Source organism: Paramormyrops kingsleyae, chromosome 18, assembly GCF_048594095.1.
Source record: "Paramormyrops kingsleyae isolate MSU_618 chromosome 18, PKINGS_0.4, whole genome shotgun sequence".
Lineage (NCBI taxonomy): Eukaryota > Metazoa > Chordata > Actinopteri > Osteoglossiformes > Mormyridae > Paramormyrops > Paramormyrops kingsleyae.
In genome coordinates, this window is record NC_132814.1 from 5606271 (window position 1) to 5633096 (window position 26826).

General features: G+C 41.6%; 2 protein-coding genes and 3 non-coding genes across 6 annotated transcripts; 3 read left to right on the forward strand and 2 right to left on the reverse strand.

The window, feature by feature from the left end:
• Window positions 1-400: 400 nt before the first annotated feature.
• On the reverse strand, window positions 401-482 carry trnas-gcu (transfer RNA serine (anticodon GCU)). Its single transcript has one exon. It is a non-coding gene; the product is annotated as a tRNA-Ser (tRNA).
• Window positions 483-868: 386 nt separating this feature from the next.
• On the forward strand, window positions 869-7221 carry LOC111852950 (aurora kinase B-like). Of its 2 annotated transcripts, XM_023829354.2 has the most exons (10): window positions 869-1019; window positions 2277-2448; window positions 3027-3065; window positions 3177-3261; window positions 4212-4248; window positions 4542-4730; window positions 4878-5016; window positions 5351-5499; window positions 5749-5923; window positions 6579-7221. In XM_023829354.2, the coding sequence occupies exons 2-10, from the start codon at window positions 2443-2445 to the stop codon at window positions 6750-6752; spliced, it is 993 nt and encodes a 330-aa protein (XP_023685122.1). In that variant the 5' UTR covers window positions 869-1019; window positions 2277-2442; the 3' UTR covers window positions 6753-7221. The 2 variants fall into 2 exon arrangements, with proteins under 2 accessions (XP_023685122.1, XP_023685123.1); XM_023829355.1 differs by lacking the exons at window positions 869-1019; window positions 2277-2448 and adding an exon at window positions 2472-2553.
• Window positions 908-1042, reverse strand: LOC111852960 (U8 small nucleolar RNA). The gene has a single exon (XR_002840354.1). It is a non-coding gene; the product is annotated as a U8 small nucleolar RNA (small nucleolar RNA).
• A 1221-nt stretch (window positions 7222-8442) lies between the features above and the next one.
• On the forward strand, window positions 8443-8524 carry trnal-aag (transfer RNA leucine (anticodon AAG)). Its single transcript has one exon. It is a non-coding gene; the product is annotated as a tRNA-Leu (tRNA).
• A 478-nt stretch (window positions 8525-9002) lies between these two features.
• vamp2 (vesicle-associated membrane protein 2) lies at window positions 9003-20182 on the forward strand. Its single transcript, XM_023829324.2, has 5 exons — window positions 9003-9318; window positions 14619-14724; window positions 14872-15030; window positions 15370-15421; window positions 15553-20182. Coding segments are annotated over exons 1-5 (336 nt in total). The 5' UTR covers window positions 9003-9316; the 3' UTR covers window positions 15570-20182.
• The last annotated feature ends 6644 nt before the right edge of the window (window positions 20183-26826 follow it).

Below are 26826 nucleotides of genomic sequence, written 5' to 3' on the forward strand. Positions count from 1 at the left end.
GACAAAAGCGGTACCTTTACTTTACGTACTTTTTTTTGACTGTGAATGCATCACCCTTGCAACTAAAGTACTAAAATGCAGCTAAATATTTACATGCCTTTTTTCTCGAGCATTGCAGTTATCTTATGTTCATAGATGTATTTTACGGACAATATCGCTGTGTGACTACCACGGGTTTCTAACTAACACGTGCAGAAAGAATAAGCTTACAAATTGACCACGCTACCACTCACTTACAGGTGCCAGCCATCGGGATTTGCTGCTAATTCATATTTCTGAGTAAAAGAGAGAAACCAAAGAGAATGGGGATGGAACCCACACGTGCAGAGCACAGTGGACAAGGGCCATGGGGAACATTCCTTTAGCAAGAGGGCGATAGAAGATGCTGGAAAAGGGAACTCGACGAGGATGGGATTCGAACCCACGCGTGCAGAGCACAATGGATTAGCAGTCCATCGCCTTAACCACTCGGCCACCTCGTCTGACGCACAAAGCCCCCGGAAGTCCGTCATATGCCGCATACATAATTTAACTGATTTACCGCCAATAAATATCGGCGTATTACAACTATCATAATCCCAGGAGCGAATTGTCACATCCCCAATCATCGTTCCCTGAAGCAACAGCTAGTAATCGATACACACTTGACTAAAACTGTAACAGTACGAGCATGTGACATATATGGTCACTGAGCATAAATAACGCTACATTAAGCGACAAAATAAATCCCCAAAACAAAACTTAAACGCTGTTTCTTTTCAAATCAAAAAACAACGCCGCACAAATAATTGTTTCATTATCACAACTTCCCCTATTAAAGCGAAGTACCACAGAAAAAAAAGAACTGCTCAAGAAAAGTATTAGAGAACACTTTAAGTTATTCTTTGTAAAGGTATCGTCAGTGATAATCAGAATGGGGTTTTAGAAGTGTTGCTGTTCTCCTAAAACCAAGAGCGGTTAATCACCAACTCATTTAGCTCCATTCATCACGTTCTGATACTTCATTTCTGAAGTAACAGGTAAGGATATACCTCACTGACGATACTGCAGAAACGCTGTAAGGAAACATGTATTCCTCTAAATATATTATTTCCATCACGGTTGATTTTCTTTGACTGCTACCTACTTAAATAATTTCCTCTGGGGGTGCTACACACTTCTACAGAATCTCAGTTTTCAATTTTTTTTGGAAAAGAGACATGACTAAAGACAATAAAGAACTTATTTTTCTGTTTCCTGTGTATCCGAAAGGCTGTGCGCCTGTCTTATTACCATGCTATAGGATTGCAGATGTTTCTATTGGTTTAGCAAATCCCGTTACTGAAATTCTAGGGTTCACACTAAGTTCAGTATTTTCCATTATTTCTTCGCCAGTGTATGCAGAATTTCCGCATTTCCCTTTTTTATGTTATCGTCACTGGATAAAGTGTAGTTTACAAAAGTAAATGAAGTGAAATTAAAGCAAAGATCTTCGATAATCTCGCGAGAGGAGTCAAGACCCTAGTCCAGTGTGCCTTCCCACAGAAGTAATGGCACCCTTTGTTTTGCTTGTTCCGCTCGCGTTTTAACTATCTGTAAATTCTTGCTGATTTTCTATCTGTAATTGGGATTTGCTAACACTGTCATTCAGTTAATCTGTTTGGTGAATGTTAGATTTACCTGGCTTATCAGTCTTCTCTGTTTAGAACAGATTCTGTGAGTTTTTTTTAGCAAGTTTTATTCAGCTGATGATAGCCTATATAATAAACCATTTTGGCTCAGCTGTCTGTCTTACATAATCATTAATGAACATTATACTTATAATTATCAAACGATAATTGAGAATCAAGCATTAAATTACCGCCTGGGATACTCGAGGATAAACATACAGAGTGCATTAGCAAATGTAGGTATATTATAGTCATAAAATTATTTGCATATTAAAAGTATGCATACTGCAATTCAGAAAACATTGACCAAGCGTGATCCAGTCATTACAATTTATGTAATATGAAAGGGGTGTGTTTACATATGCTGTGTATATAGACATATAAAGTGCATATATAGCACAGCATAATGCTAATATTGACTACCTATGACTAGTTAGACAACCCAGACCATTCATAACTTATGCATTACAGGTTTGCAGTGAGCCTAATGTTTCTGTGTTTCCAGTATATTCTTCAAAAAGTCGTCCACAACAGCAGGTCAAAATCCAGATACCCATAGCCATTATATTCATTCTTAAAGCCAACCCACATGAACCAATCTGGCCAGGCTTGTATTTTTTTTTACAGCCAATCACAGCTCTGAGCCCCCTGGGCCGCATGGAGTCACGTGCATGTGGTTCCGGTTGAGGCGGGTCATATGAAATGTCATCGTCCAATCAAAGCAGCGGTTGTGGCGTTTGAAAAAGTTGGCGGCTGAGCGTGAAGGAGGACGGTGGTGTTTTAGTGGGTCAAAATGCAGGTGATTTTTTTCTTTAATTATTAAATCGCTTCGTTGTAAAGTGGCTTTTGATATGAGCGACAGACTGAAATATGTGTGCTTTCTGGAAATATCGAATAGACCATGGTATTATAACTTACTCGGTTGAATTTCATATTAGGCCTAATGACACTTCGATGTATTTGTTTAGTATCTAGTTTTTTGTTGAAGTGAACAACTACAGATACAATATGTCTAGGCCTAATAAACCGTTAACCACTGACTGGTTTGACAAACTAGTCAGGGTTCTGTTATATTAGCATTACATTCGGTTTGTTAACTGTTAGAAACGTCGGCTGTGTTATGTTTTCGGGATGTGTGATCGTGCCTAGCCGGTTAGACGCTGCATCTAATTGACGTGATTACATTGCTAAATCTGGCGAACATGAGTGAATTCTCGAGCCATAGGTCTATGGTTTAAATGTGGTTAATGAGGGCCATTTGCCCCCTAACGTCCTGCACCCCATTTGTGTTTAATAAAAATAAGTAATATGTTGCACCTTTTTCCTGTCGATTTGTATCTTAATTTTAAATCACTCATGTGCTTCTGTTCCTTATAGAACAAGGAGAATTATGACCCAAAAGCACCTCAGAGACAGGTATGTTTGGCAAGAGGGGGGACCCGGTTTTATTCTCTTGTTCTGTCTTCCTGCTGAACGCCTCCAATTGCTTGGTTAACGGTCTTCCTGCTATGGGGCTGCTACTCCTAGCTCACCACTCCGGTTGGTCTGGCTGGACCCCAACGTGTGCTGCGAAATCCTGGTGCTGAGGTCAGCAGTAAAGCTACGCTCGCAGGTACGTGGTAAGAATTTATATGAGAAGCATAACGGAACATCTAAAGATGTGAAATTTAAACAATAATAACTTTAAACTGCTTTTGACTTAATAACTGGCTGAACCGTGGAACAGTGTGTCTTCGTTTTGGTTATACGAGATATTCATGTGTTCTCTGAAAAACTAAACATTGTGCTCTTTTGTCAAGTTTCTCTGGCCATCACGTTTGTTGAATTTCTTGCAAATGAAGTGTCCGGCCTGTGTGCCAGTGATGTCCCAAAAATGTTTTCCTCGAAAATCATCCATTCTCTAACCACGTATTTTGATCAGAGTTGTGGGGCGCTTGTTTTCTGGCAAATGTTTAACTGAATGTCTTGGAACACACAGTGTTATAGTGTATCCAGGGACGGGCTACCTTACCTGGAGACCCTAGGCTGACTTGAGTCGGGGGGAGGGGGGCATAATTGGGCCATTTGAGCTTGTTTTTGGAGTTGAAAAAGAAGAGAGGGGATTAAAAACGATGGAAGATCAATAACATACTGATCAATGCATAGGATGCCAGCAATAAAACTTACCGGTCTGGGTGGGGGCGATAGTGCCATCGGTAATATTTGCCCATCGAGGGGAGGGGAGGGGAGGGGAGGTGTAACACCAGCAGATCGATAGGCCAAATTTAACACATTTAGCTGTTCCCTCTTTTGCTAAGGTTAGTCTTGAATTTTTGCATACGATTGTTAAATTGTGTGTTCTTCATATATGTCTACAATTTATCTATGACCCTAGCAGTATAATATCAGACATGGAAGATGTAATGTTACACTGGTACTTCGTATATCGTTCAGCTGTGTCAGGGTTTGTTTCTCATTTCTTTGTGCCAGGGCTTACTTCATCTTCTGTATGGTGCCTTACACTGTGGGTGTCACAGCGCTTGAGGCTGTATCATTAAAATAGGCTATTTCTGGTTCCTGCAGGCCCTGGAAGAGTGCCGAGCAGTGACTCCCAAGCCCAGTGAGTATCAAGGGAAATGGTGCCCTTTAATTGGATCTCTAGTATTGGTCTTAGGATTTTCTTATTGGGGTTTTGTAGTCTTGTTTCTGATTCTTTGGTGTAAATTAACTGGGTTTATGGTTTTGTCTGTGAACCAGGTGCTGGCCTAAGCTGTTCCTGATTTCAGTGACACAACACTAAATATGGTCACAGCTGTACCTTTTTAGCTTACCTTTGTTTACAAATTGGAAATTTTGATAAGGTGATTTTTATCTTTGAATTCACTCCAGTTGTCTTCTCCTCTCCTCAACCAGGAAATTCTCCATCAAGAACTTTGATATTGGCCGCCCGCTTGGCAAAGGCAAATTTGGGAATGTGTACCTGGCACGGGAGCGGAAGTTGAAATTCATCGTGGCTCTGAAGGTTCTCTTCAAGTCTCAGATGGAGAAGGAGGGGGTGGAACACCAACTTCGGAGAGAGATTGAGATCCAGTCCCACCTTAGGTTAGGCCTGAGGAAGTCGGGAGTCGATTTACTTGGCGTGGTGGAATTAAACAGGCAAACTGCTGATGCCTGACTGTTCTGGGCAGTTATCTCTACAAATAGATTTCCTGTTATATTTATGTTCTTCTGTTCCCTGTTTATCTTAAGGCACCCCAACATCTTGCGCTTCTACAATTACTTCCATGACCGCACACGTGTGTTCCTTATCTTGGAGTATGCCCCACGTGGTGAGATGTATAAGGAGCTGCAGCGGTGCGGCCGTTTTGATGATCAGCGAACAGCTACGGTAATGAAGCATTACTCTGGGGTGGGGAGGGGGTGCATTGTTGACTCTGGCTTCCTACTCATGTTTTAGGCAGATTTCCTTGAGTAGAAATTGGAAACTAGATGGGTGGTATCCTGGAATTCCTAGACCACAAGCTCATAAATCTCATATGAGCATGTGTACATGCTGTGCACTGCGGAACAATTATTAAAAATAAATAAATGCTAACAATCCACTGTAAGAGTAAGGAGTACAGAACATTCTAATTCATCCATCCATCCATCCAGGGTGATGGGGATCGTGAGTGAGGGTGTGCTTTTGTTACCTGCTCCTCCAATCTCCCCATCCCCCGCAGTACATGGAGGAGTTGTCGGATGCGCTGCAGTACTGCCACGAGAGGAAGGTCATCCACCGAGACATCAAACCGGAAAACCTGCTACTGGGCTTCCGGGGCGAGCTCAAGATTGCAGACTTTGGCTGGTCTGTCCATGCTCCATCCATGCGGTGAGGACACCCCTGGTAAAAACCTACTTAGTCTACTAAGAAGGTATTTATATCTGCTTTCCTTTAGGAAGGTAAGGTACTTACTGTTTTATTACTGGGGACAAATGCTTGATCATATCCACCAGGGGGCTGTTCTTCTGCCATCTTCCATTTAAGATGCTCCAGTGTCTGTTCCCTAAAACTCACACTCCAATGGCTGATGCTACAGCTACACATTGCCCTTCTGACCCCATGCCCCCACTCCTCCAGGAGGCGCACTATGTGTGGCACACTGGACTACCTGCCTCCTGAGATGATTGAGGGGCATACACATGATGAGAAGGTGGACCTGTGGTGCATTGGGGTGCTCTGCTACGAATGCCTGGTGGGGAACCCCCCCTTTGAGAGCGCCAGTCATGCAGAGACCTACAAACGCATCACCAAGGTGACTGGACGAGGGGTTTTGAGTCGGGGCTGTTTTGGTGAAGTTGCTGGATTTTTGAGTCCCAGGGTTACAATAATATTGCAGTAAGAATTCACAAGTGTCAATTGTAGAAGAACCAAAACCCAGTCAAATATATCAGCATGTCCCTTCCCTACTAGACCTGTTGTGTCACTGGTTGTGAATGTGAATGATACAGGCTTTGCAATGCAAGTTCTTTGGTACTACAAGCACTCCCCTGATTAGTGAGTTAGAATTAACTTGTTCTGAAGTGACACTGATCTTTTCATGAGGGTGGCTTACTCAAACGTACGAATGGCGCATAACTGCAGTGACTCGGGCAACTTGTAGTAGTTCGATTGTTAAAAACGTTGCTGTAAGGGCATCAAATGCATGGAAATTGTTGGAGTAGAGAATGAACACCCTGGAAAGAATTTAGATTTTTAACAGTAATGTCCATAGCAAGCACTAACCAATGAGGGAAATAAGATCGATCGTAGCATGATGGAGGTAGTGGTTAGTACAGATGTCACATGGACATTTTTGAGTGGGTTGTGTCAAAGATTTTAGCGAATGTGTCGTGTACCATTGTGCATCTTTTCCGTGCAAGAATGTATTTTTGGTTAAACCTCCATGCCGGTGTGCTGCTCTGGGGCAGGTGGACCTGCAGTTCCCCAAGGTGGTGTCAGAAGGTGCACGGGACCTGATCTCCAGGCTGCTGCGCCACAGCCCTTCTGCTCGGCTTCCACTACAACACGTCACTGAGCACCCCTGGGTGCGTGCCAACTCCCGCCGCGTCCTTCCGCCCGTCTACAACCCCAAGAATGCATGAGGGCACACCTACTCTGTAGGGCTAGTGCCCAGCGATGGGCTTCTTCACGGCATGTGCTGAAGGGACCACTGACACTTGCAGATCCTCCCAGCAAGTGGTTCACTTGATGCTGGAATCACTATAGTACTTTGAGCTGGATTTTAACTGTAATGGGTAATTGCTCCCACCAGCTGGCTTTGTGTGGTATTAACCATGCTATCCTGCCTTGTGGCTAATCACATGCCACAGAGAAGCCAAATGGACGCCTGTTCTAAATGTTTTGGATTGGATTTGGTTTTTAGCTGGTTTCGTGTGTGTGTGCGCGCCTGTATGTGTAATTTGTGGATTATGATTTCTGGTGTGCGTCATGTTTGTGTCGTGCATTTCTGTTTTTCTCTCAGATCTGTCTTGCTTTGTAAATAAAACCCATAATTCTTGCTTGTATCTACCCTTCCGTAACACATAATAAAAATATTTCCATTCGCTACAAGCTGTGGGTAAAATGCCTACTTGACAGATTCCTATACACGGCTTTATAATCTTATGAGAAACGGGTACCTTTTCAGTAGATCACGTGGAGTTATCACATAAGCGTCTTTCATTTACATTAGAATTTTTGTTGGTTTTCTCACCAGTACAAGCGTACGAATTGGCCTGTGCTGTCCGTTTAATTACAAAGGCGGCTGAATCAGTCGAGATCTATAAATAACTGGGTCATCTTTTTTTCTTGCTTCGCCTAACGTATCGAATTTGCATTAAGTTGCAATCCGCAGAACCTGCTCATTTTTCGTCGGAGCTGTGGGTTTTTCTCCCAGGATTGTTACATTGCTTTACATCCAGCTCATTAATACCCGAGGCCACGTTTAAAACCTAAGCGATGTAATAACCAAACAACTACGTTTTGAAATCGTGTCTGGCACTGCGCGTATCCTTAATCTTAATTGCCTTTTCAATAATTGCCTTTTCTTGATTGTTATACATGTGTATAGCCTTTACTTTCAGGTAGGTTCCATTAAGATTAGTAATCGGGTCGATAAATGCATTTTTATAATTTGCACTTTACCTTTTTAGAATTCAGTGTGATTGCAGCGCATCTGCATACTGATAATTAGGGCTGTTTTGAATTTGGGTACTACTTGAATGCATTCTGTACGGACGGCACAAGATAATTTGTAATATGACCGAATGGCTGGGCGTTTAATTCCTCATTATTAACTTCTGGTGGATATTTATTCTCTTGGACCCTCGTCTCTTTCCACTGTCAGTTCAGATTCATGTTAGACAAACGAACGAAACTTCCAGGCGGGTATCCCTACGCAGGGGCTCACCGCCTGTCTGTCGCTGAGTGGGCGTGTAGGCACGCGCGATTTCGTGACTGTCCAAATATGGACATTTCTTCCGGCACATGACAAAAATACATACAATTCTATGCGAATGAATTAAAGCGATGTAATGGTACTCGCAGAATCAGTCAAGTTTTAGTGTATACTTCGAATTTTTATTCAATTAAAGAAAAATATAACGGTAAAGTTTGTGCGATACACGTATTATTGTCGTAACAAAACCATTAACATGACCAAGTATTTAAATCATGTTAGAAACAGGAAGACAGTCAACAGTAATAGAGTAGATGTAACAGAATAAAGAACAATTTAGCCAAGATAAAAGTATAATTCTTTATTTAAAAATATTTAGCGACGTTTTTGCATAAGGTAGCGTGGCCGAGCGGTCTAAGGCGCTGGATTAAGGCTCCAGTCTCTTCGGGGGCGTGGGTTCGAATCCCACCGCTGCCACAATATTTTTACATGACCTTAATTAGTGTTTTAGATATAGGGTTCATGGGAAATTATGCTAATCGTCGTGTCGTAAAATAAAATATTTAATTACGTTAGTTATTCGTTTTTAGCTCAAATTCAAGTGAATTAACCTTTTCTTTACAGTATTAACTTGGAGCTGTCTATAAAGTACAATTAAATTTCTACAGTAATTGAACGTTGTCCGGTCGACGAGCGTCACCCCACCCCCCGTTTCATGGGCCGCCATTTTGTTGATATCCCAACACCTGCAATTATCCCATGTGATATCATATCAGAACAACAAATGCAAACCGTGATTTAAAGGCTGATGTATGCATGCCATTGTATTCTAATATTTACCCAGAAGTGTAAGAAATATCGCCGTATTATCCATAGCCAAGCTTTTTTAATGCTTTTCCCATCTTTGGTTGCCACCCTCTCAACCTGAAGCTTCCCGGATGACGAATGACGTCAGCAAGCCATCTTTGTTCCCTTAGTCCACACTGCTATTTTTTTTATATATATATACACAGTGACACGGCGAAGACTAGCGGTAGCGGTTCTCCTATAATAAATATCCATAGACGAGGTGCGGCGTAGGCTGTGAACTGAACGCAGAAAAAAAAGGAGAACGCGTCCTACTCATAATTATCACTCCCTCATTTAGAATTAACAGAAGAGAAAAGCAGCTGACAAGAAGACTGGGACCAAAAAAGACAACCCACACTCCATCCTATTAAACATATACTCTTCTAGGATTTATATACGTCAATAACCCTACAATAAGAGATGTGAGTATACTGTAAAACGAGGCAATTTTATTGAGTTCGTGTTTGCATGTTTTTTAGAATTAGAAATGTTTGTCTTTTGCTAAGAAGTATTATTTTCTTTTAGGGTAATAAAAGTGAAAATTAATTGAGCAATTCACGTCTTAGTCTGAGCCTAATAATTTTGCTGTTATTATTATAACATTTCATATTAAGATGTCTCGTCCTGGTGATCCTTAAATGTATCAATAGTCTATAAATAGAACAGTTCAGCTGGTATTTAGCGAATATTTTAATTGGTTGTTTATTTCACCTTCTATTTCATAAATTATATTGATTTATTCACGGTTTTAGATAAAGATTTCCCAGTTGTAATAAACAGATATATTTGTGGCACTGTCTTGAAACATGTTTTAACAGAATGGGCTGGTTTGATTTGAATTGATTGGCTTTTTCTTTTGTTAAATCAAAGTAATTCGACACTTGTCTTTCTAATGAAAACACCTCATGTACATTGCAGCAAGTAAAATGGCTGTAAGGGCGTATATATATAGTTATATGCAATGTGTCTGCATATGTAATTATTGCATTTTAATATAACGCATAGACTATGTATCGATTTTCTTTTGTTCTGCATGACGGGTGTTGGTTCCACAAAAAATAACATTTCGCTGGAACGAAGGTGGCTGTTCTTATTGCTACGCGATATTTGTAAAAGAGATGGGGGAGGGGTGTGGTGTTTGTCTCTCATCCCTGTTACGAATTATCTATTAGAAAACTAAACCAAATTGGTATTTTTCAGTTAGACTGGAAACTATGAGAGCCTCTAATTCGTGTCTTATTCGTGCTGGTGGTGCGAGGTCTGGGCGCTGCGCAGGTGTTGTGTGGAGCGAGAGAAAGATGGCTGTGACGGGGGTCGGTCCTCCGTATTATATATGTACAGCGGGCTTCACATTACAACAGGCGGTTCATATCCGTGTGGACGGAACCGTGGACCATTTAAACCCGTCGGAGTGCATGCATGTGAGGCCTTAAATCGTTTCCTGCCTTAAAACGACATGCATTTGATACTAATGGTGATGACGGTGGTGTTTGTAATTTTAAGTGACGGAGAGCAATTCTGCCGCTAGGACAGCTGACAGAACCTATTGGAAAGGGAAGGATAACATGGGAAAAAGCAGTTGAGAGGGATTAAATATGAGGTCTCTGTATGCATAAAGCTGTCCCCTTGTTCTGCAAGTTCGGTATATCTAAAGGGCAATACTTTGGCATAATATGCTCCATAAGTTGTGCTTCTATTGAATTGTTTATTTTGGAGTGGCTTCTTTAATGGTTCTCTTTTTCCTGTCATATGGTTGAGCATTATGTTTCGGGGTGTTGGCCTAGCTGTTGAGGATGTCAATTTCACAGCGTTCAAAATAAATTTAATAAAATCCATGCCGGTGCTGTGGAGCTGTTCCAGAAATTAGGTCAGCTGCATTTAAACACCACTTTTCTTTGTTTAATAACAAGAATAGGACGCTGTTTGTCTTAAATACAATAGCATGAATACGACATAGTTCGGGTAGTCACACGTAGTCTTGCCATCCAATTCCTAATTCATGCTTCTGCGTTCGTCTTTGCCATAGGTGGATTCGGGACATCAGTCGTTTATTGCTCTTGCTACCCTGGAATAATGATTAAATATCGTGCCGATAACAAACAGTGTTGATTGTCTGGCCTGCAAGCACATGACATTAGAAATGGACACCTTCGAAGTAGGCCTCGCCCTGTTCAGTTGCTTGTGTCCGTCAATTTACCATTTATTTCTTAAGCCAATTATGCACATTATTTCCTCTTCCCATTATTATCACTCTTACTAGGACAACTAGTAATAAATGTGCTAAATAAGATTACTTTGCTTTTATCCCTCTCTCTAGGCCTATATGTGCTATTGCAAATATTTCCGATCAGTTTTAGTGTGGCATTATAAAGAACTATATAGCAACATTGCAAAATAAAACACACTATATCGATATGATATATAAAACAGGATTCTTTTAGAGCTGTATTGAAAACAGCGTGGAAATATTAACCCGACCTATAACGGTCAAGGACGTGCAGCTTATGAGTTACGCCGTCAGCCGTCAGTTCAGGGACAGATAGGTTGTTGGATTGCAATCGCCGATGCGTGACAAATTGCGGTAGTGTGTGAGCAACTTAATCAAACGTCTTGTCTTTTCTCACCAAACGCCTCCAGTCGTGAGGACATATAATAAGAGCAGAGGCGGTGTCAGGTATATTTCAAATGACAGTTGGAGAAATGTTGAGTCGATTCTTGAAATAAATATTTATATGTGTCGATAACTGCGCGTTTGTTCTCTCTGTCTTTATTGGTTAGCACTGTTTACTCTGATGTCTTCGATGATGGCTGCCTACCCGGTTGAAGGTGAGAAGGGACAGGATAGGATTTTAAGTCTAAAAATAGAATAGTATATGTAAACGACACGGAAAAAACACGCCAGTACCACCAAGAACGAAGGCTGCTGTTGTGCAGGGTCGAACCCTAACGCTCTAGGGGACTCCAAATCCTGTATTCTCTCTTTCTTGCTACATCGCACGAACTGGTTTATCAGTTTATCCACACTAGTGTTCAAAACGCATACAAACAGATCAAGGATTATTATGAAAGGATTAGTGTGGTATTTAGTAAAGGTGACCTTTATGCAGGGTTCTGTCGACACCTAATGGTTAGAGTTGGGCATTACAGCAGGTATAATACTCACCCCCCCCCCGCCCCCCCCCCCAACACCACCCGTGCCGCCACACACTGGAGTCCGTGCGTAAGCGCTATTGCTTCATTGTTTTACTGAAGCAACAGTAATTTTGTGGCCTTTAAAAATGATACGTCGACTTTGAAGTTCTGTGTGACTGTCACTGTGGAATATGTGTCAGTATGGACTTGGTGATGAGAGCCACCATGACTGGTGCAGATCTGTTCGCGACTGTGAACGGATGGCTTCTGAATCATGGTCTTTTGTACTTTGTTCATTCAGTAACAGAGACTTTAATTTAATAAAAACCCATGAGCTTCCCTCCTGGCATTACTCCCCCGTAAAATCTACTGTGGTAAGAAGTCCTACTTTATGTTCCCATTCTTTTCTCTGCTTTTGCCTTAGGTCCATCCCTGTTGCTTTAAGGGACTCAAAATCAAAACCCTGTGCTCCCAATTTACCCGCTACACTGTAAGAACTGGTTTAACAGTTTATCTACAGTACACTCTCAAAAAAACAGATAAAATTTGTACCTTTGCTTGTCACTGGGGCTGTACCCTTGTAATTGTACCTTTTAAGGTACAAAAATGGACTCTGAGGTACATCCCAAAGGTACAAACAGCATTAATGTACCATCAAAGGTACAGAAATGTTCCTTAAAAGGTACAGTTACCTACAGCTAAAAGTACAATTGGCAGACTCTTGAGAGTACAGCCCCAGTGACAAGCAAAGGTAGATCTTTTCTGCCCCCTTTTTTCTGAGAGCATATTCTCATTCGTGGCTATATGAAGAGAGTGTATAGCTGTTAAAGCAGAGATGGTAGCGTTATGCACTGCTATCTTAGACTATAACCAGAGCCTTGGGACTTCTGACCTTCCATGTGCCTTTTAACTATTTATCCCAAAGAGGGACATGAAGGGCTTGGAACCTATTTCAAACTGCATAGGGTACAAGGCAGGGGTACATTCAGGACAGTATGCCTGTCTATCAAAAATTGACCTTGTTTGATCCAGTATCCCCCATCACCCTGTTAACCTAATCCAGTCTCTTTGTTCCACCGGATGACTGGGGACGTCTGTTTTCAAAGACAGCTTACTGAAGATCCATACGCCCGGAGTCTCATGCTTATTTTACTTGCTTTGCTGATACTACTAGTGTGATTGTTTTGCACCCTGTAGGGTTGGTGCTGTTCAGGATAGCTCTGATTGGAGGAGTGGTATATTTCCTGGTGCAAGCAGGTGGATGACAGCTGGTGTCCAAATGCCAGGATTGGCTGATGCCTCAATCCCTCAAAGGATGTGTGCCAGTTCTGCTCCACCACTACAGAAAGTGTGGCTGTATTTGTGTAATGAAAAGACTCATGCGATGTCTGGTCTTTTAATCAGTGGTGTAGGAGAGAGTTTGACATTGGGGGCGACAGTGTGATACTGTAAATACAAAGGTCTGTTTATTGGGGGATGAATGAAGCCAAATTAAATATTGGGGGTTACAAATCCCCATAACCCCCATTGGTTTCTATGTCCGTATTTGTTTGGAGGTTTTTCTGATATGACAGTATCAGGGAGATAGTTTAACTCTTACCAGCAACTGTGCACTTCAGTGGTATTTGGGTATAAAAAGAGTACGCCTCTGGCTTTGTTTCTGCTGTTTCTGAGGGAGGCTTTTATTCTGGTAACGGTAATCAAGTTTCAAGTTTATAACACGTGTGTATAGTGTTGGGGGCAGCGTGTGACTCAGTGTGTTGAGCTTCTGTGCCTGCAGTTAGAAGGTCTGTGGTTTAAGGCCAGCTTCAGCAGAATAGTCGCGTCTGTGGGCCCTTGAGCAAGGCTCTAAAACTGCAGGTGGCTGCCCTTCGCTGCCAAGCTCGCTCTCACCTGTATGCGTGTCCTGGTGGGCAAAGAGAGCATTTCTCCACAGGGATCAGTGAAGTGTCATTATTAGTGAAATTTTCTACCTGCTTCCAGGATTGCGCTTGAAAGGAAATATGTAGTACAAAGAAAAAAAGAGTATAGTAAGTGGGATCAAAAAATATGGCAAATGGCGTCATTTTTGCCATCACTAGTAGGATCTATAGACATAGTTCTTTGCGTAGTGGCTCAGAATAACAACTGAGCAGAGGTTCTTACCAGGACAAATGACAAGTTTGACTGGAATCTCTCTGGGCCAGTTCACCCTCTGCGTCAGGATTATCTGTGCACTGGCAGCATGTTACTGGAGTCCCAGATTGCTGTTAACTGCCCCTGTCATTTGAGGCACGATAAGGAGTCAGGCATGTGGATTAACAGCTGGCCACCATTTTATAAAAAACTTCAAAACTCAGCAATGATAAATTAATATGTTCCCAGGCAGAACCCTTGATCATTGTTAAGTCTGACAGATACTTGCATAGATCTGTACACACTAGGGAGTCGGGTTGTTTCAGTTGATTTTAGATGCTTTCCAAAGGTGTCATTAAAGTTAATTGATAGGGGGTTTGAGTTAAAAAGTTGCTGGAAATTGGTCACGTTTTTAAGGAAGAAAAAAACAGTCCACAACCCAGTTGGATGATGTTATGTTCCATGTGATTGACAGGTCTGCTCCAGCTCCCACTGCTGCCCCTGCAGCTGGAGAGAGCCAGGCCCCTCCCAACCTTACCAGCAATCGGCGCCTGCAGCAGACACAGGCACAGGTGGATGAGGTGAGTGACACTGCGTAGACCAATGGCAGAGTGGGTTACCATGTAGTCCCGCCCTCCCTCACTTGTGTGTATATAGACACGTATTGATGTCATGGTGAACTGCCAAACTGTGTCTTGCATGTGGTACTAGTATCCGTCTTTTCCTAGGTGGTGGACATCATGCGTGTGAACGTGGACAAAGTTCTGGAGAGGGACCAGAAGCTGTCAGAGCTTGATGATCGGGCTGATGCACTGCAGGCTGGAGCCTCCCAGTTTGAGACCAGTGCTGCCAAGCTCAAGAATAAGTACTGGTGGAAGAATGCCAAGGTTTGTTCTTGTGTGTGTTTGTAGGAGAGTGAGAAGTCTGGAAATTATTCCTAATCCCACTTAAAGACCAGGGAGATTGATGTTGAAAGCTACATATTTGGTCTTAGATAGAAGGGAGCCATTTGAGAGCTCAGAGTCCTTAAAGTCGAGATACAGTAAAATCCACAACTTGAAGTCATACTATGAAACAGATTTCGAACAAACATGCCTGGGTCATACAGAAATATGATTATACTTTTCAATTTCACAAAATTCTTCTGAAAGGAAGAAAGGGATAGATAGCACGGTGGATCATCATTGATGGGATGCTTACACTAATCTTTCCTCTCCCTCTGCCAGATGATGATCATCCTGGGGGTGATTTGCGTGATCGTCCTCATCGTCATCATCGGTAAGAGAACCGCCATGATCCAAGGCGCTCTGTTCTTTGCTATGTTATTTCAATAAGATTTTCAGTGTGCTGGTGATCGCACCTGAGACGCCGTTCTGATTCTTGCCCTCTCGTTGTGTCTGTCTTTGCAGTCTACTTCAGCAGCTAAGCTGAGTGTGAAGCCGCACTCACAATTGCCCTGGCTCCTGACGGCAAGAAAAAAAACCCAAGATGAAAGAGAAAATTACCCACCTCTCATGCAACTGATTAATTAGCACCCTACAGAGCCTAAATGTGCCCCTTCTGGAACCCCCTACCCTCACACCACCCCACCAGCTTGGGAGCCCTTTGTCTTGTGAGTCTGTGCTTTCGACTCCTTGTAAATAGCTCCTGCATTTCTTATCTGTGAGTAACACTGATTCCCATTGTTGTTACTTAACGTAAAGACAACGCGATTATTGTTACGCACCAGATTCAATTAATATATATATATATATATATATATATATATATATATATATACAGTCTTTGTAGAGTTTTATTCTGAGATGTTTTTTGTAGGTTGTATGTGGGTGTGTGTTTGTATTTTATTTAATTTTTAAAATTTTTGTATTTGTTTACTTTGGCTTGAGGTTTCAGTTGCCGCCTGTTAATCGGAGTGTCTCTCGCTCCCCTCTCTCACTTCTGGGTGTTCTTTTTTTTTTCCGTTTGTACAGAGGATTTAATTTAAGTCTCTGACTGAGCCGCTGCTTGCTCTGAAGCGGTAATTTTTTTTTGTCCCGGATATAGTCATATGTAGCTGTTGGTCAGACTTCGTGGGGCTGTTTGATGTCACTCCATCGCGAACTTGCTTTCTGTAAACTGCCACAGTAGAAATGGACCAATATATGTAAATGCGTTTATTTTGTTATTTTAGTGTCTTAACTCTTAAAACATTCCTCAATAGCAGTGTATGTATTATGCTGTCTATATACCTTGTATGTAAAAGAATGTCTCAAAAAACAGATTACATTTCAGTAAGACAATATAACAGACATATGATGGCATATCAGGTAACTCAAGATTTTGATCAGAACGTTATTCTGGTCACGGGGAAGGAAGATGGACAGAAATTGGTTTTCAGAATTGCTGTTCATCTGGTATTTGTATTGTTACTGATGTGTGATGGGTATTTGTTAGCTGGGAAACCAGCTAGGGAGGATGTGACCTCCAGGTTAGGCTCTTCCGCTCTGCAGCGTAGGAGCTTGAAATGTAAAGTGGAGAGTGAATTGAAGGGAGGAAAAAAACTTTGCTTCTTGACAGTAAGATTTGAAAACAAGGAATTCTTAGTTTTGGTTGAAAGGAACTACAAGCACATTCCCATCCACAGCTTTGCGTTTTCACTTCTTGTGGGGCCTGCAGATTTGAGGAGGCGGTGTTGCCGGGGGGGGGGGGGGGGAATGATCAAATCCATCTGAGAAGTTGAGAAGCCGGTCCTTGATGGCACCTTATAGCTGGGCGTGCAGCCACTGGGGAATCGGTAACATCTGCAGAGACTGATCAACTCAGTTGGGGCAAAGCTGTACCCGAATTTTTTTCCAGGGGAAGAATGACTATATATATATATATATACACACATATATATTACAGTTCTATATCTTATTTGAACGAGTTGAATATCTGTATCCAATCATTCAACAAGTAATGACTGAGCACAGGCAGAATGGTATTGGCCTCCCTTGTTTGTTCACACAATGACACACAATGGCCTTACAAACGTCTGATAGAGTGATGGACTTCAGCTACTAAAATGTCCTGTTTGGTTGAAGGCCGCTAGCTGTTCCATCTCAAAGGTGATTGCACTCAGGAAGGGCAAGCAGAAAATGCTGCTTTTCCCTTCGCAGTCAGACAGACAGTGCGCTCCATTTTGCTCCTGTGTGAATAAATGAGCATGCAGATGTTGCTGATTTAACTTTCCTTCTGCCTTTCTCTTTTACTCCCTAGTTGCTGCCTTTTTTCGTTTTTTTTTTTTTTTTATAAATAGAAATAGATTATATTTTATATATATTTTTGTGCTTGGAAACCAAACAGGGAAGCCAGCTTGACAACAACCGTATTTACTGCCACTTATAGTGAGTGTAAGTTTAGCTCACGTGTTATTTGCATGTCGTATGCGTGTTATCTGTGTTTTGTAGTTGTAGTTAGCTCTATAGTGAACACTGCCAAGCAACTAGGATATTTTACTCTGTTGAACTCTTTCCATTCCTCTTCCTGATTGGTCACATAGACCTCCCTGCCCCCAACCACATATTTCAATGCACAAGGACGACACAGCACATCCCCAGCCCATATTTGTTTAGTCCATAGCTGTCACCTGTCACAGCACCACATGCCAAGTGGTTCAGCACCCCCACCCCAAATCTGCACCATGCCCTACTTTTCTCCCTTCTGGTTTCTGTGTGTCACCTCATCCCTCTGTGGTTTAGTGGTGCCCTAGGAGTTCGGACTGGACTTGATTTAGTCACCAGTGATTCTCCAATACAGCGTTTGATACAGACCCTCCTAGCACTGGCGTGTATGTATGTCTGTGTCTGTTCCAAACACTTGACTTGAGCAGGGGAAATCCCGAAACGGATTAGTCATCTTAGACCAATAAGGTGAGCGTGGGCTATTGTCATGACGACAAAGAGGATCATGGGTGGAGGACAGAACACCAGCTGCAGCCATTCAAGATCAGTGTTGGGCCAGCCATGGCGTCATTGGCGTCACACATAAATTCCCGTTAGTTTTTCCATCATTTTTGTCTCTCATGTCATCGTATCATCCTCCCTCTCACCCCTCTTAAAGATGAGGCCTTAGGACACATTTATCCTATAAAACACAATTCCTATGCCCTAGGCTAATTTTCACTAAAATGACCAAAGACCAGCTATTTTATTCGTGCTGCCAGTTGCTGTCAAGACCTACGGTAAACAAAAAAGGTAATTATACCGTTAGTCTTTTAGATGGGCTTCCAGGTTCTCTTTCGGATTTAACTTTGGACTTTTTTGACTATACTTTAATAGTATCCCTCACCCCCATATTCCCATAAAAAGGAGAAAACCAAAGCTGTGGAATTCCTATCCATGTGACTTAGGAAATAGACAGGTGGAAAATTCCCAAAGGGAATGGTCAGCTGAGAGCTGCAGGTACAGTTACACAAAGCGAGCCAATAATCAGGGTAATCTGCACAGCGCCAAAATGCAAACGTTGCGATATTGTCAAGTTAGCTAAACATATGGTGTAAAAGACACATACTTCTGATTAACTGTAATAGCACAACTCTTCCTTGGAATTATTTGTGTGTCTCTGTGATGCTTTCATCGAACTGATATAAATGAAAAATATTTACTGCAACATAAACTCTATAGCTGTTAAAAAAAAATCTATATAGTGTGATATTGTTGTGTGGGGGTGTTTTCGGGTAAGGGGGTTCCTATTTTTCCAGGTAGGACATTTTCCAAAGTATAACAAAAATAGCCCTGAATTGTCCCTGAATAATAAGACAATAAGGCAATTTTGATTCAAGGATTTGATTAAAAAAGACAGAAATGCTCTCACCCAGGGGTCCTTGTCATCTCAGGGGGTTGAAATGACATGAGACCACTTTTCTAAATTCAAGACCCCTTTCTGAGGACCGTTGTTCCATCAGTACTTGACAGACAAGAGGACCAACAAGATAAATTTTGATTTATATGGGTGTAGTGTTTTTTTATGTTGGAACAGTTTATCATTTACATGTTTATGATGTTTTGGGTCGGTGGTTGGTTATTGGCTGTGGGTGTGTGATGGGAAGGGACAACAAGATGTCCCCCCGCCCTGTGAACCCAGTCCTTTGTCTTCAATATTGGAGGGAACCTACGAAGACACTGGACCATAGTAGGGTGGCGGCCATCTTGTTTGTTCCTTTTGACCCCACTTGTCCACATTCACTGCATCTGTTTTTGCCAGTTAAAGTGCTTGAGCTTCACATTTGTTGAGTTTCTATTTTGGATGAACTTGTGTGGTTCCATTTCTCAACACTTTTGCGGGGAACTGAAGTAAAGGCACAGGTCTGAGGGACACCGGGCTCTGCATAGCGGACAGACAAAACTCTGTGGTTTTGTAGGACTCATGAGATGAAGAACAGTATAGGCTGACATTGGAGGAAATTGGGGGTGAAAGTAAAAACTGTCATGTAACTGAAATTTAGAATTATTATTTTTTTAAATTAAATAATTTTTTGGTTTTTCGCTTTTGGAGCAATGTCCTGGAAATTTACAGTTTTGAAAAAGGAGCCAGGCTGATGTACTGATAACTGTATTTTCATGATCATTATTTATTTATGTTCCTACTTATTGTTTTTCTTATTTTGAAAGGGCTGAGTGGGGGGCTCTTGAAAGGTCTAGACACATTACTCACAATCGCTTGCCTTTTAGGAGGGATTAGGCTTGTAGATCATGAGTAATGTAGTCTTAAATACGTTTTTAGTTTAGTTAATTTCCATTTTAGTTGGAGATTAACAGAATGGATATGTAACAATAAATGATTTCATAAACCACAATTCCATAAACAATTGTAGAGCAAATCTGTTCTGTCAATGTCATATGCTGACAAAAATCACTGGTAAATATACATATATAATATATATAAAAAGAATCGATAATTATGACAACCTGTGTTTCTTGTTCCGAATTAGAGAATCAAAGTGTGTGTGTGTGTTTGAAAACAAATGACAACCTTAAAAAATAAAATATATAATAAAATGGAACCATACAATTTTGAGTCCTGTTTGGAGTCTTTCTGCGTCTAGTCTGACTCACAGTACTTTGTTGCATTCCAGTTTACATTTTATCGCCACAGTAGGCTGGTTTTGCTCTTCTGTTTGCTACAAGTGATGTGATTGTCTGTCAAGTAGCTGCAGCAAAAGACCTGGCACATCAGACCTCCCACACAACTAGTTACTTCACTCTGTCTCACTTCGTCTGAGTGATTCAACTGACATAAGAGAATCCTGCTCCTAGGGCAGAGATAGGGAGTGTTCTCACACCATTAACCCTGCTTGGGCTACGAGGCCTCAGTGGCTGGCACTGTTACAGTATTTCACATGTTCAGGTTCTCATGCCACCTGTGTGCACTTTACATCTTCTCCCCATGTGGAAATACTTTTGATTCCTTCCGCAGTCCAAAGACATGCAGTTTAATTAGTGTCTCTAAATTGGCTAAAATATATGATTGTATGTGTACCCTATGATGGTCTGTTGTCCAATCTTAGGTGTACCCCTGCCTCGTGTCCTGTACTGCCTGGGAAAGGCTCCAAGTCATCCCAGAACCCTTATCAGGATAATTGACTAAATGTTAGATGATAGCTTTTGAATCCAGTTCTAGATCAAAACGTCATAAAATCAAAATGTGTAAAAAAAAAAAAAAACATGAGAAGAAATAAAAGAAATAAATTCTTCCTTGTGCTGATCATTTCTGAAAAGTAATGAAAATATCCCAGGTCTATTCTCTGAATGCACCAAATCATGTTGGATTGTTTCTCAAGACCTCATACTTCATTAACACTTTACTTGGGGGGGGGCACAAGTACAAATCATGAGCAAATATAGTAACTGCATGATATGCATAATTGATTAATGATGAATGAACATGAGATCAGTACATAATAGTGGCACTTAGTTAGCAGTCAATTAATACATTAAGTAAGTGTACTATTACATTATTTGTGTCCCCTTAAGTAAGGTGGTACCCATACTTCTAATCTATGAAAGGACAATTTCTTAAAGTCCAGTTTCGCTCCACTTATCACCTCACTTAAACACTCGGCCTGTTCTAGCATATACACCTATAAGTGAATTTCCCAGCCATATTCAGTTTGAACTAAAATGATTTATTGCTATCATATACAATAACTTGAGGGATATCTATAAAATGCAGGAGATCTAGATTGTGTTGATGGCTGATTTGAAATCAACATACAGAAACTTTAAATGTGCACCTGTGGAACAATTAGAGATGTTTTTAAGATGGCAGGAAACTTGCAGTATGTGGTCTGCACAGTGCTTCAGTATGGCAGGGGAGACCAGGTAAGATGCATTTACTTCTTTGCAGCTTTCGTCATACTTCTATAATGAGGTGTGGGATGTGGCAGGAAGCCGACAATTGAGATGCATGCACATTTTGTGTAGGGAATAGTGGCAATTGTCAGTATGGCTGGCAAACAGTGTGAGCTGTGGTCATTCTGAATCATTTAGCCTTCGCATTTGCTCTAGAGACCGTTCACTCTGGCAGAGACTGATCATCTGTTGCATGGGCGATTTTCTTCTTGTAATTTGGTGATGGGCTGGAGGCCCTTCCAGAGAGCAGAGATGTATGTGTGTCCAAGCTGTTCCTTCAGCTTTCTGCTATATTTAGCTTTGCAGAACTTGTTTTATTGAGCTGATACTGGTCCTCTTGGTAGCCGAATCTGTTAGTTTTTTTTAACCTGCACCATGGCTCCTTAGTGAAGCATGGCTTGTCTTTGTTGTATCTGTGTGGATTTTAATCCCAATGGTTAAGGCAACACAAAGCTGCTGATCAGAAGTGTGTGTGTGTGTGTGTCTGTGTGTGGGTTTGCATAGATCACATTTGAGGACCAAATTGTCCCCAAAGTGTAGTAAAACCTGAAATTTCCCTACTTTTGGGGACATCTTTTGAGGTCCCCATTTGGATAACCTCAGTTTTATAAAAATCTATGAATGCAATCAAAAAAGTAACAATGCCAAAAGTTTTGTATTTGGGTTGGTTACTTATGGTTAAGGTTAGGGATGGGTTGGGGTTAAGGGTGTCATGATTGGGATTAGGGTTTTTCCCATAGAAATTAATGGACGGTCCCCATTTAGATAGGAAGACCAACTTGTGTGTGTGTGTGTGTGTGTGTGTGTGAGGTGGGGAGGGGGGGGTTCACTTCCTGTCAGCATTTCTACTTCCCTGTACCAACATCAAAGTGCACCCACAGCTCAGGGAGGGGAATGATGTCTGGAACGGGCCATTCTATGACCCTGAAATTACCCTGGCTATTGGTTTAGCACAGAAACCTATATGCTCCAGTGGGCACAAATGCTTGCCGACGTACACTGGCATCCGCCCTGTTCGGAACGTCTTCATACATGGGTCTGTGCATCCCCCTCACGGAGCCTGGAAACATCAGGAAGATGGTTAAAGGCAGCGTAAGCGAGAGAGATGGGGTGGGCAAGGTAGCACGACAGAGGTGGAGAAAGAAAAAGCAAGGGCATGATTACGGAAGGCTTCCCAGATCTACATAAAGCGAGCACAGGCGTTTGAGCTTGGAATCGTAGGGTCTGCTTTTTGGCTAAAGGGATTACTCACGATCCAGGTTGGATCTCAACCCACATGTGGTCAAATCTCAATGCTGAGTCACGTATAGTGCTGTAGAGGATGCCAAGGCTCTCCTGTTCGGCCCAGTTTGACTGCACAGCACACAGACCCAGAGATATGGTCACTTAGACATTAGTGTCGGGGAACTTTAAAGCAACACACCGATTGGAAATATAAGCGTTTCTGTATTTTTCATCAAATGCCGAGAGACACTTGCCAAAGCTGTTCAGCAGCAGGCAGGTTTCCTGGAGCGGCTCACTTTGCCGAACAGTTGGCATGAGTGTGCGTGAGAGCTTGGAGAGCAGAAGTGTGGATGATTTTACTGCTCCCTCCTCTGTTTCTATTTATTTATCCCTATCACTGATGCATTACTTATGCAGCCCAGTAAATACGGCTCCTTAAAAAAGAAACATTCTTTATATATTGAGCAGCTGATGAGCTGAACAGGTTGGGTGTCCCAGATGGACAAAGAGAGTTAGAAAAGCGAAGAGGCATAGCCTACAAAACGAGGGTGAAACACCTACTTTTACAGCCAGCAGAAAATGTATTATAAATCTGCTTGTTTTTCTGGTATCAGTCAGTTTCTAGCTGAATGTTAGGGAAATGTTGTACTTGGGGGTGTCATAAAATGAGATCAGCATGATGATGTCAATGAAATGAACAATGACAAATCTCTTTAACTCTTTAAGTCTCTTTTCATGAGTTATGGGGACTTACAACAAATTCAATATGACAATTTTTTTCAGGGCTTGTAGAGACATCAAGCCATGCCATATAATTATACGTTCAGACATTCTGACACAGAGTGATTGTAGTGCTAACGGGGAATGGTGAGTACATCTTGTGTAGGTACTGGAGAAAAATTTCCTTTTTTGTTGTAACTCATATGTCGTTGTTGTTGATGCAAATTGAGTTGATAACTGCTACACATTTTCATTAAAATATATTATTTATTTACATAGAGTAATAAAATTTAGACCGTGTTTCTGTGACATTAGACTCTAAAAAAAGGCTATAAGATTAACAGAAGAAGGAGTGAAGAGAAAGTCTGCCCCTTATGCAATTCATCTTGAGGTGACCATTAGCCGAAAATGACACACCAAGCTACAGGAAAGACTTACGTGCAAATCAGTGAATTTATATTACACATTTACATAATATATTAAATTATATTATAGTATACCATGCTATGCATATATAAAAATAATATAATGTCAAATGCACTATAATTTAAATATACAAGATGAATTATGCTTTCGTCTTTAAATATGATTTACTTCAGGCATCGCAACACCACCACCTAGTGGTAGAACAAGAACATTTCCACTTTTAGTCTGATCACAGAGTAATAAAAGGTTTGCTCATATAAGCGATGGTAATTCGGATTCTGGCCGCAGCAGTGAGTCTCACTGTGCTGCGGGCGGGGGAGAGGAATTGGCAGGGTACGGCTTTGAGGCTCAGAGACTGATTCACAGCCCGGGCTTCACGTCACAGGGCCTCATATCCTGCTGCCGGCCACTGGGGCCCAGACTCAGACAATATGATCTCAAGTGGGAACAACCTTGGAAGTTCTGGAGAAGTACACTTCACCTGCAATTCCTGTGTCACCTTCAGTCACGAAGGGAACAACTGTGGTAGAACCACTGAGACTAACGACAAACAAGTAGGAAGAGAAAGAGAGGAGGGAGACACTAAGGCAGATGGAAGAGTGGGAAGGAAAACAAGCACATTCCTGAAACTGAACTTCTATTCAATTGGTATGCATCTGTAATCCTCCAACAGCATGAGCCCTGAGATAGAGAGCTAAATTAGTTGAGTCGTGGGCTTGACTGATCATCAGTGAGGACCACAAGTGTGCCTTAGCTTTGAGTATCAAGATATCAAGATACTAGTGCTGTCAACATATTGCACCTTATTGTACAACCCCCCCCCCCCATTAGCATCAAGGCCAGATGCTGAGATGGTCTGCAAATCTATGCACCATCGCAGGGGAGGGGGTACAGGGCATGCTGGGACAGTGACCTGTGCTGTATCTAAGGTGAGATGAAGTGATCAATTAGCACCTGACAGGGTAGCATGGATAACATGGTCAGAAAATACTGAAGAGGATCACATCTGTGTTTAGGTTGTTATGTTTAAAAAAATCAACCAATAAGAGTAACCAATGACAATTTTAATATACCTAAAAAATAAGGTTATGTGAATTGTTCTACTGAGAAAACCAAACGCTGTATTTCACCAAAATTCCCAAGTTTGTGAGAATGACCCATATTTTAATATTGTGAAATTATTAATTATTGTTGATACGTATCATTCAACCGTAGGTGCAGTCATGGGCAGTCGGTATACTGATTGCAAACTTATGGTTAAGGGCTTCACACCCTATAGCTCCTGAGCACAAGCACAAAGTCGATTCAAACCATTCTGAATTTCATGGAATCAACAGGCATAATTCTGTCAAGAGACAGGAAACCTTCATTTGCACAACAGAGTGTGTAAACACATGCTTGTATTTCAGATAATCAGAAGTGCTACCACCCACTGAACCTGGACAAAAGTCTGGGTTGCATTTTTGACCTTTCCACATTCGGCATGCAGGATCTGGACAACATCACCTCAAGTTTCCCTGCTGCTCTCATCAGATTGCACCAACAGAAAGACAGAGGCCCTGAATATCTCCTGCCAAAGAGCCGGTGTGTCGATCAGTGGATTGGGGATCATTGCCCATGTCCAGAATGTCTAGGGTTCAAGTTCTGTAGAGTCATCATATTACTTTTGGCCCTCTAAGCAAGTCCTCTGACTCCAGCTGCTGCAGGGGTGCAGGATGCTAACTGACTCTGCGGTCTGATCCTAAGTTTTTTTCACCACTTTGGACAAAAACTTGCATGATGAGGGGTATGAATATGAGATGGATGCAGACAGTTTTTCACTGCTAGGAAAAGAGCTACGAAGGCAGGTTGAGTTGTGATGGTGTCTTGTGACAGTGAAATGTCCCTATGCAAAAAGGTCATGTCTACACAATTAATACACAAGAAATACGCAATGCCAATGATTCTTTCCATTTTGTTGTGGCACTTGTAATGATATAAAGCAGTGCTTGAAGTTGGGAAAAACATGTGCCAGTACTGCCCTTGTTATTAAGTACTGGCAGATTATGAGAGGTGCCAGACTGCCCTTGTTATTAAGTACTGGCAGATCATGAGAGGTGCCAGTACTGCCCTTGTTATTAAGTACTGGCAGATCATGAGAGGTGCCAGTACTGCCCTTGTTATTAAGTACTGGCAGATCATGAGAGGTGCCAGTACTGCCCTTGTTATTAAGTACTGTCAGATCATGAGAGGTGCCAGTACTGCCCTTGTTATCAAGTACTGGCAGATCATGAGAGGTGCCAGTACTGCCCTTGTTATTAAGTACTGGCAGATCATGAGAGGTGTCAGTACTGCCCTTGTTATTAAATACTGGCAGATCATGAGAGGTGTCAGTACTGCCCTTGTTATTAAATACTGGCAGATCATGAGAGGTGTCAGTACTGCCCTTGTTATTAAGTACTGGCAGATCATGAGAGGTGCCAGTATGCAAGAAATGTTCCTGGTTCTTTGAATATAAAAACAAAGAGGTACTGTGAATGGTGAGTACTGGCCAACCTCAAGCCCTGTTATAAAGGGAGAAAAGGAAGAACTGTACTAGAATGTTTCCTGTACTCTTAAAAGACTATATGCATGACATACATCTACTGCATTGGTGTAAATTGGTGAATAGAACACCGTTTAATTCCTCTGATCTAAGTGAAGATTATTTCAACAAATTACTTGGCACATCACTATACAGTATCATCAAACTCATATAAGCACATATATACGTTTGAAAAGCCTCTGAAACTTTGTTAGAGCACAGAAGTGCATGTTTGTAAATGAATGGCCTCTTAGCCTCTGGAGATGTTATTCCTGGGTGCTGAATGCATACATTTAGGTATCACTTTCTCAGTACCAGTAATAGCATATTGTGAACGTTGAACGTTATAATGGTATTGTTAAGTGGATATAAAACCA